This window comes from Neocloeon triangulifer, unplaced genomic scaffold, assembly GCF_031216515.1.
Source record: "Neocloeon triangulifer isolate White Clay Creek 2 clone unplaced genomic scaffold, ASM3121651v1 ptg000012l, whole genome shotgun sequence".
NCBI lineage: Eukaryota > Metazoa > Arthropoda > Insecta > Ephemeroptera > Baetidae > Neocloeon > Neocloeon triangulifer.
The window spans coordinates 18,185,255-18,195,795 of record NW_026775554.1 but is presented as its reverse complement, the minus strand read 5'-3'; the positions used below and the strand labels follow the sequence as shown (position 1 = coordinate 18,195,795).

Sequence of the window (10,541 nt, the reverse complement as noted above, 5' to 3'; positions counted from 1 at the left end):
TTAATTTTTCAACTTTTACCAAAAAAAAAAAAAAAAAAAAAATGCGGGTGAAAAATTATAGCAAATAATACTGCCGAATATTTCTTGATTTTATATAATATTTTATTCTCATACATACACATCATTCCACTTGTTTTCTTTATTCCTTAAGTATGGTTCTATTTTGTTACTTATATATTTATATTTGATCGATATACTTGTATATGCTCCAACATAACAGCGCAATTAATATTTATTTTAATACCTTAAGTAAAATGTCACAATCATGTTATTTGTAGCCTGTTGCGTTTTGCTCGCAGGTGGATTTTGACAAAGTACGCTTTCTTTTTCGGTGTGTGTGTGTTTGTCATAGAGTTAATTATTTTTATACAGCAATCGATTTTCACCAAGCAACTGAATGGCTATGCTTAATATAAGAATCCTTGGTACACCAACCTGTGATCTTTTTACAACACCCACCTGCAATATAAAGTGAATGAATTTTCCCATTTTTTTCCGTAATAATAATTAATTGTTTCCTCGCTTGGGTAAACATTTATTTATTGTAACAAATTTAAATTTTCCACTCGGCCACTCGCAGAGGAGATTTTTAGAGGCTAAATTCGAGAAAAATCTACTCTGCTCGACCGGGTGGCTTGATTTTGTGTATGGCGATTTGCTCGCCTCTACAGTAGTAGTTTCGGGTGATATATCATTTTTGGAAAGTATTTGTTTTCCTTAAAAAAGACACACTCTTATTAAAGACAGGATGAAACGATTCGGGGGTTTCCATCGTACTAAAAGTGCGCTTTTAAACTATTTTTATTTGCCCACGCAAAAAATGTCACATTTTCTTAATAGTTATCTTTTTGTGTGTGTGCCGCGTGAGTTCTTTTTTTTGCCAACTAACTTCATCTTGTGTATTTTTATTTTTTTCAAATTTTTATTTCCACAACAACACGTACCGTCTGTAAGTGTGCATATCTGCATATTTATACATAGGAATGCTAACAATCAATACAGAATATTATATCTTACACGTTATCGCCTACTTAGTGAGGGGTCTTTCGCGCATTCCATTCTCGCACCAAAGTTTGTCGCGCTATGAGAAATCAATGCTTCTTATATCATACACGAATGCATTCTGTTTTTGCATAGTTTAATATACAACTTGTGTATTTATTGTTATTGGAGTTGTTTTGTGGTTGGTACACAGTGTGAGTGATTGCCTTGGGAAGAAAATTCTCTCATCATTCCAACAGCTATATAATTTTAGCGGATCTCTGCGCTTACAAAATTAAGCAGCAATTATATATTCAACAGCGATTTATAATTCCTTAATAACGTGGCAGCAACAATTTTTATTTCTGCCGTAACATTTCATCGATTTGAACCATTTTGTAAGAAGTAGAATTTTGCATCTCTTAATGCTCGAATTGTTATAATTCATATTTCATGGTGATGCGACCCGACTACACTTTAAAAAAAACTAAAACGAGCCTTTTCAAATTGTTATGCACTGCAAAAATCAACACTTTATAGTATAGTAAATTTAATATATGAATTTTAAGATCCGTTTTTTGACATAAAATATTTGCTTGTGGTCCATTTTGGTATTGATATCGGTTAAAATCGAACGACCTGATATATCGTGGGGCAGAAGTTTATTATTCATTTTTTTTTTTTATATCACAAATGGCAGCCGGATCCAGCTTAAGCTTTGCGGCTAAAGCTCGAGATGGAAAATTCGGAGGGGGTTAGAAATTTTCCACTTGCGCTTTGAATTGAAACAAGCTGGATCAAATTTTCTCGTCCGGCGCCATTCGAAAAATTCAACCGTAAAGAAGAACAGCAATTTTTTCACCGCACAAAAACTGTCACGCAGGAAAATACGTAACTTTTCGCAACAAACACTTATCATTGATTTTCTTCACTCACTCAAACAGTAAGTCAATAGTAAAATACCGCTTCAATAAACACTTATCAACCAGCAGTTTTTGTTTTGGCGCATTTCTCATGTTGGACAAAATAGACAACGAATATAAAAAGAAACAATCAACCGCGTAATTATACACGACACTTTCAATTTCTGCTACTTTTTTTTATACTTCTCGAGATGAATAGATTTGCAAATTCATGTATAGCTAATAATCAATTCTATTGTTTCTTCCTTTTGCGATCACATACTTTTAGCATCAACAAAAAAACCATCCACCGGAGCGTGGTGTTTTTTCGTACAAGAAATTCGCACTCGCGGTCACTCAATATACACTGTTTATTAAATCAACACGCAACACCTAATTAAGTAAAGTTTTGCAATCACATTGTGTGTGTGTGTGTCACTTTTCTCAAACAAACACTTTGCGCTTTTTACACGTCGTGTACGTACAATAAATTAATTAACTAATTTTAATTCACGCGCTCTCCTCGTCGGATGAAACAAAAATCCTGTTCCCTGCATGACTTTTATAGAGAAAACAAAATCATGTCAAACTAAGATCTCTCTCCACTTTTTTTTTTTTTAAATATGGCAGCGCAAAAAATCGCGCCAATTAGGATTAGATATATATTTTAATATCAGCTAGAATCAAACAAATGTCCTCTCTGAAGCAATGTCAAATTGAGCTCGCCCTGAACTGAATTAATTTTCATCACTGCTGGTTTTCTCAAAACAAACAAAAATTTGCCTGGTTTTCGTTGGATCATTTCCTCTCTCTCTGTTTTGTATTAAATAATGACGAAAAACTCAATTAGGCGATTTACATTGTAGACATTATTTGAGACTAATCGTTTGTGCGTTTGAGACCTTATTTACTAAAAAGTGATATCACTCGTTAAAGGGGTGTGTGTATATAATGTACGCGACGAGTCGATTATAATAGGCCCTGCAGGAATCGCGATCAGAAAATTAGGACCAGCAGCTCTTTCAAAATTTTGTTTGGCACGCACCAATTTTTTTTCTTACTCTCTAGGCCAATTTTCTGCACGTATCGTATAATTTGGATATCACTTTTTAGATTTGGAAATTCCACAACACGGTCAAAAGTTCCAATTTGCAATAAAATTAGGTTTTCGTAGATATCGTTGCTTGAATTTTTTTTTTCTTAAAAAGACTGAGACTTAAAATTCCCTAGCGTAACAGGTCCGAATGAAATTTCTCACTTCGCTTATGAAAAATTCCTTTGGAAATGTTTTACTTAAACAACGTTTAACATTTCTAACGTGTGAGAGACGTAATATTATGAGATTTGCTCTCACTTTGATTTTCTCCTGCTGGATGAGTATAATAATAACGCTTCTGTATCCACTTGCAGGAGTTAATTGTTGTGAAATAATTGGAAAATCATCTCGATTGCGCTACATAAACATATTTCTGTTATGACTTAATTGTGTGTGTGTGATGAGACTAGTGGCGTTTATATTCATAAGGACCAGATATACCTCTTTGTTACGTTTTACAGCAGTAGAACAGCAAACACAATAATATTATGTTGATTGGATTCTTATCAGAGTTATACATCAGTAGTTTTTACTTGAGAAAGAGAACTTTTATACTTGTTGCACTATAGTTTTGACGAGAGATATTCAATCAGGTGTGTGTTTTCTTTTTGTCTAGAATAATATATTAATTATTCAGATAATTACGCAACGTCATATACTGCATGAGAAATCATCACGCGCGTTTTTCACTACACATACAGTTGTGTGTTTGTTATTCTGGGTTATAGACACTATTTTTAATTAAAGCTTTTACAAAGTCATCGGTTTAGTTTGCACGATGACTTTACTCTTATTTATGCTTTTTGCGGTTTTTGTAACGATTTATATAATTTCATGTCTCGATTTTTTTGCCTCCATCGCTTCTACGAATCCGACCCCACCATGTGTGACGTTTTTCTTCCTCTTCAAAAACGCAAACAGTCCAAAGAAGCATTTTCGTTTTTCTCATTTGGTCTTGCTAATTAATTGTCAATGGGCGTCGAGACTAGAAGATTAAGTTGCTTGGGGTGTTTGGTACACAGAGGGCGATTTTTTCGCGGCACTCGCAGCGTCTCTTTTTTTGCGAAAAAAAATCCACTGTGCGCCAGCCGGCGAGGGGCACATTACGCGAAGCTCTCCTTCCGCGAAGAGCTGCTGCCCCCCGGGGGCGGCGAATTGCTGCCCCCCGCACCTCCTGGTCCACTGCACGTTATTGTTGAGTTGTTGTTGAGCTGAGCTAATCTTTTGAATATGTGCGAATTAATAAATCGTGGGTACGAGTCTCTATGCATGAGCGTGTAGATCTGAAGCTGAGCCTCGTCGAACGTGTGAGGTGTCGGGTCCACCATGTTCTTGTTCACTACTTCTCTCACTCTAGAATCTAAACTAACCTGCAACACAATAAACACAATTTGGTTATAAATTAAATTGCAAGTCATTTTAGGAGTGATTTTTTTCGATTTTTTTTTTATGAGTGATAGATTTTCTTAAGCAATAAATTATCAATTTACAATGTAATTTAAAACACCAGACGTCATTCAGACAACACCAACGCCAACATAAATAATTTATACTTTTGATAAAATGCATTATTAATATATTAAATTGAGAATATTATATATTTTTTTTATCAAATTTTTAAATAAAAAAATATTTATTTATTTAATAAACAGTTAATTCATAACAAGATAAAAATTAGCAAAAGTCAATAATTTAAAATTAAAAAAATAATTGAAATAAAATGTTAATTTTTTTATTATTTTAAATATAAAAGTTAATAAATTTGTTACGAAATGATAAACATTATTAATTTTAAATTTGTTTAAAAAAATTTAATAACTTAAAAATGCATAGGAATACTTGACAAATCACATCAAGCAAAAAAATTAATTTGTTATGTTTTTAAAAATTCAATTTATCATACTTATATTGATGCCTCTTGAAATTAATATTACTTATACACTTATAGACATATTGATTCTTGCTTGTCCATTTTTCAATTTTATTTATTTATGAGAAAGAACAATATTAATTCTATTTATTTTTCAATCAAAATTCAAGGAATAATCTGAAACGTTTCAAGCACTTTTCCCTAAAAACAAGCAAGGTTGAAAATAGATCAAATTACCTCTTTTGGAGAGAGTATTGAGATGTAATCTTCGTAAATAAATCTGGCCTTCTCTTCAACAACTTCCGGATTGGATTCCTTCTTCAGTTCCTCACAAGCCAGCCAGAACAAAATGTTCTCCTCACTGTATTCACACTTCAAAAAGTCACGGAACACCTTGCGACCAGCTGCAAAAAGAATTCCACAATTAGCAACATAAAAAAAAATAATGCGAAAAAATTCCCCACTTGGGATAAAGCTTGGCGTTTATATTGAATTCGTAAGTCCAATTTTGTATGTTTTTTTTGTCCAAGAGGGAAGGACTGAATGAGAAAAGAAACAAGAAGAAGTTTTCTTCTCCCGTTTGCAGCCCTTTCTCTATAATATCGTGACCCGGCCGGCATGAGCACACACACAATTTCCAGCACGCCACGCATGCATTAAATTAAACAATACGCTGGAGGAAAATATTTTACATCTTGCACGCGCCACGCCTGTGAGTTATACACTGCAATATATTATATACAGGTGAGCCAAAAACTCACACGCGGAAATTTATGACTACATTATTGCTTTGCCTCTTGAATAAAATCATTTAATACTCAGGATATATGAAATATTCAACCCCCATTTAAATTACAAACAGCTAGACGAGTGAGTAAGAAAAACTATTCCTGGATATAATCGATCGGTTTGATCTCCCTCGGCGCGTGTTTAGGCCGATTGTATATTATTATTTTACTTCTAGGGGAAGTTATAAATGTATATATATATTTGTACCTGCACTTTTCATAAGCTTGTCGAAAGAATGGCCCCAGCTTCTGATATCCTCGAGGGTAGGCCTGCAACAGAGTTTCGCGCTTGAAAACACGCCGTAATTTTGCTAATTGAGCTTTGATTCAGAAAGCTCACTCGCGCGGAAAGTGTGAATTTTGTTAATTGGTGCTGGGGTTAAAAAATAAAGAAGAGAGAATTCAGATCCTTTGGAAGAATTTCGTTCATTTAGAAAAAAATGAATGAATGACAATAGTTAATGCTAAAATAAAGAGTAAATATAGAAGACAGACAACTTGAGAAAAGGAATGGATAAAAGAATGAATTCAGAATCACTTAATTTTTTCATTTACATTTCAGTCACGTTTTTACACCCTAATTTCCTTTGATGCTTAATTATCGCAAGAAAATTTTAAATCTTTGATTTTTAATAAATTTTGAATTATGATTTCTGTTTCGCTAAATCATGTTCAATTAATGCAGATTCAAATGCTATTACAAAACGAGTAGATATGAACCCCCCCCCCCTTCCAAAAAAAAAAAACCAGCATGTTTTATCCAGAGTTTTATGAATTAAAATAATTTATTTGCAATCAAATTTGAGGGAAAATAAATTTAAAATTATTCAATTGAGATATTTTGAAACAATTTTTTTTTTTATTAAAATATTAATCTTTCTGCAAAATGATTAAATAAAATTGTTTCAATTTTTTAGGGGCGTAATTTGGTACTTACGGAGGTTCTCCATCACAGGTTAGCGAGTCCAAGTAGTTGGCCTCTTTATTTTTTGTGTTGAGCTCATCGCTGGACTTGACGGCCAGACTGCAACAGAAAAAAATATCCGAATCAGCCAAACCGTCCGACAAAAACGACACACACACAATTCGAATCAGGTCAACCCGACATTCCAATCACACTCGCATTCACTCAGTCAGTTTCGCTCTCGCCGCACACGTGCCAATCGTAAAAAAAGGCGAGCGCGGGATGAGAAAAAGAGAGAGATAGATCGGAACATCTAGAGTTTGCCGAGGCAAGGTCGTAAATTCCGCTCGACATTAAAATTCCATCAGTTGCGCGGCTAAGTGCGTTGGAATTCGCTTTTAACGGCAAATGTCATCGCGGCGCCACATTTTCGCAAAATAATGTTGCGAACACTCGGAGAACGTGTTGCTGAAATATTGAGCGTGCCCTTCGAGCGCTAATTTTACAACACACGCTGGAGCGAATATGTGCCAGAGCGCCAGCAGCGCAACAATTTCAACGGTGCTTGACCGCCAAGAGAGTGCGAAAACTGCGAAACCAAACTGCTAATTTGATTTGCATAATTTATCGCCACTTTCATAAATTCATAATGTTGAAAGTTTCAACTTTTCTTAATATTTTTTTCTCACTGCCAGATTTAATTTGTTTTCAATTATTATGGCATTATTTATTTCAAAATTTGTTCACCTTATCATTAATTAATTTTTCACATGATCAATTTGCGGTACCAGATTTTATGTTACAGGGAAGTGAAAATTTTTATTTATTCATAATTTAGAATTAATAGATCAACAGTCCCCAGAATACTTTTACAATTCCATTGCCACAGTAAATTCTAAATTATTTTTAAATAATAATAATTGTAAAATATTTTTGCATATTAAAGTAAAGGAATTAAATTTTTAATTTTAATAAAATATTTGAAAATAAGCATTAAAAATAAGAGTCAGTTTTAAATTGTCAGATAAAGAATAATATCTTAAAGGTATAATTAAGGAGAAAAAGCCTAATCTCTTCCATTCCATTGTAAAGCTAATCTAAATGAATAATAATGATAAAAATTGTAAATTTTAAACTTTTCAATTTTCTGGAAATCAATAGCAAATTTTTAGGAATGGATGCAAAATCCAACTTTAAAAGAGCATATTTCCTGGCTTGTTGCTCTCATTTTAAAGTTAATTCTTGTGATTCTTATAAGAACTAATAAGTTTACTACTTCTTGCCGCTTCTTGCCCTTCTAATCTTTTGCAGAATATATATTGCACCAAATTGCCTAGAACTTTCAAATGGTACGAAAACACCAAAACCTCATTAAACACAAACGGTTCAAAGTTCATAAAAGTTTATTATTGAAGGAGGAAAATTTTGTTGGTGATTTTTTAAAAGGGAGCGTCAGCTGGTCTAAAAAACACACTGCTAGCTTTTGAATGGCTTTATTTTATTAAAAGCTCCTTTCACCGATTTCAACGTCCCATAAAAACTATTTTTGCCCATTTCCAAACCTTTGTTTGTGTGAGCAAATTTTCCACGAACTATTATCATCCATCAGAGCGAATTAATCCGAAATCCAGTTTCCCTGAACACACTCGCTGCGATTGAATCGTACGGTAGAGCCATAAAAGATTTTACTGCCGGGCTGGAGTAAATTGGAAGCCATTTTCCCATGTACCGGGGTGGACAAAGAAAGAATCTTCTTTTTGCCGAATATTCACGCAGACAGCTATTATCGACTTGTTGTGAAAAATTCGTGCCTCGCTCCGAGACTGGCGGGAAAAAACGCTCTTTTTCTGCTCTTATTGTGGTGGTGTCTGTGACCCAGATTGGCAAGAACAAGGCGGAATGAGCCGGCAATTTGCTTGTCACTTTCTGCCGAAAGGCAATAAAAACCAACAATTTCCTCTGAGCTCGCTGCTTTTTCCTCTGTGAGCAAAAGTAACAAGGGGGGATAGAACGGTGCCGTTTCTGTTCGTCATCCTTGAAATGGATGGCAATTTCTCCATCGGCCACACACAGAGAAATAAATACCGACGCTCGTTTGCAATTGCTCGACACACACGTGCCCATTTATTAGTTGTAAAAACCTTGAACGCCGCCGCGTGTTTTCACAGCCTGCCTTGTGCAAAAGTATGCAACCAGTAGCGCAAACAAACCGCACCGGCTGCCTACTTATTTTCGATGAGACTGTCTGTCCGTCTGTCGGGAATCGATACGCCAACAGTTTTTGCTCACAGATGCAATCTTTCCAATTGAAAAACTTCCACCGCTGGGTAAAAATTGTCGAGGCAAAAAAAACTGCATTTGCCAGAGTGGAATAATATCGTAGCGGTGACCTACTTGCTGCTTTCACTTTATTATTAATATCGCAGTAAAATCTCTCAGTTAATTGCTCTTTTGTTTGCCTCACGACACAACAGTTTACCCCAAGAATGACCCTTTCCTTCAATAAAACTTTTGAACAAAAACATATTAGCAAATCAACAAACAATAAGAAGAAATTTCCTTCTATTCCCTATTCAAACTCTAATATGGATAGCAAAATTTTAATTGTAAGTAAAATTTTAAATTTTAATTATCGTTCCGCACTATATTTTTCTTAAATTTAAATTGTATTTTTTTCCTAATATTGAACTATTTGATGAATGAATTGCACCGACAATCAAATTAAACAAACCTTGGTTTAAATTTCTCAATTGTGAGTACTTCTATAAAATAATTTCATTTCTGTAGGAAAATCAAGTCGCATCAATGACCCAATTAAATTGGACATCCGTGCAGTGTGTGTCTGTTCGCAAAAGCACGTCACAAACTCACACAACAATAATAGCATTCCATTTGATTGCAATCAAGCCATCCATCCCCGTCAACGTGTGCACATAGGGTTGGTTCTCTCGCCGATGACGCACTACTTTCAAAATGCTACGTGTATAAAACAGCATCTGTCGCGCGTGTTGCGTACTTGTGTTGCCAAACATCGCCTCCCAAACCGTAATATAGAGTTTCGCTGGCAAATTAAGCGACGCATTAAATTAATTAGCGCGCACACACACACACCCACTCTCGCCGTATAATTAATAATTCAGTAACTCATCACCTATGCATGAGCAGCGAGCGGCCGCTGTGACATTTAAAATCTCTGGAATTGACACTTTTTGCAGTTTGAACAAGGAGTACGAGTTGTGAGAGCAAATTGTCAAACTATGTTATTCCAATATCTTCTGCAAACCATTCAATTGGAATTGTATTCATTTTGTAATAAAACAACCTAATTAACCCAGTTCAAAAAAAAGTTGCAAACAATCGATTAAATGTTAATTTGATACAATTAGAAAGTAAAAAAGAATAAATATAATAATAAAAAGATTAAGTAGAAATTAATAATAAATTTAAATACATTAATTAAAGCATTAAAAACATTTTAAATTAAATTTTATTAGTAAGAAAAGAAGATATTATAATATAAAATTTAAATTCATATTTTGTAGAAACTTGTTGTTGATCAAGCGATTTTTTGAAATAATAAGTTACAAATAATTTTTTTAATGTTAAAGTAAAACTGCGATTTCATATAAATATTCCTTCATTATCCTCTACGAGTTTTGTTTTGTTTTGATTCTTAATTAAAACACATTTAAATAAAGATAATTATGTTACTCTAAATATTTTGGTAGATATAATAATAACAATTATAAAATCGAGATTTCAACACTATCATTGATAGCTCCAGAAATTCATTCTTTTCACGAACTGAACAAAAAATCATTTATTTCTCTTTTGAAAATAGATTGTGGGTTGAAAGATTGTGCATTGTCAGATTCTTTTGTAATTTAGAATCAACAGTAATCAATCAGTTAGGTTTAATGCCAATAAGGAACATGTAGGATTACATTAAATAATCTTGAATTCTGTACCTCAAACTTAAAGAATAATATTAATGAAAATA

General features: G+C 33.7%; 1 protein-coding gene across 2 annotated transcripts in view; it reads right to left on the bottom strand.

Moving 5' to 3' along the window:
* Nucleotides 1–70: 70 nt before the first annotated feature.
* The window catches only part of LOC132197947 (regulator of G-protein signaling 17), a 40,955-nt gene continuing 30,484 nt past the window's right edge, over nucleotides 71–10,541 (bottom strand). For both annotated transcript variants that reach the window (XM_059621578.1, XM_059621576.1), the window contains exons 3-6: nucleotides 6,575–6,661; nucleotides 5,846–5,907; nucleotides 5,087–5,253; nucleotides 71–4,349 (exon numbers count right to left, since the gene is read on the bottom strand). In XM_059621578.1, the coding sequence (XP_059477561.1) occupies nucleotides 4,083–4,349; nucleotides 5,087–5,253; nucleotides 5,846–5,907; nucleotides 6,575–6,661 (583 nt within the window). In that variant the 3' untranslated portion in view covers nucleotides 71–4,082. The remainder of the gene's footprint in view (nucleotides 4,350–5,086; nucleotides 5,254–5,845; nucleotides 5,908–6,574; nucleotides 6,662–10,541) is intronic.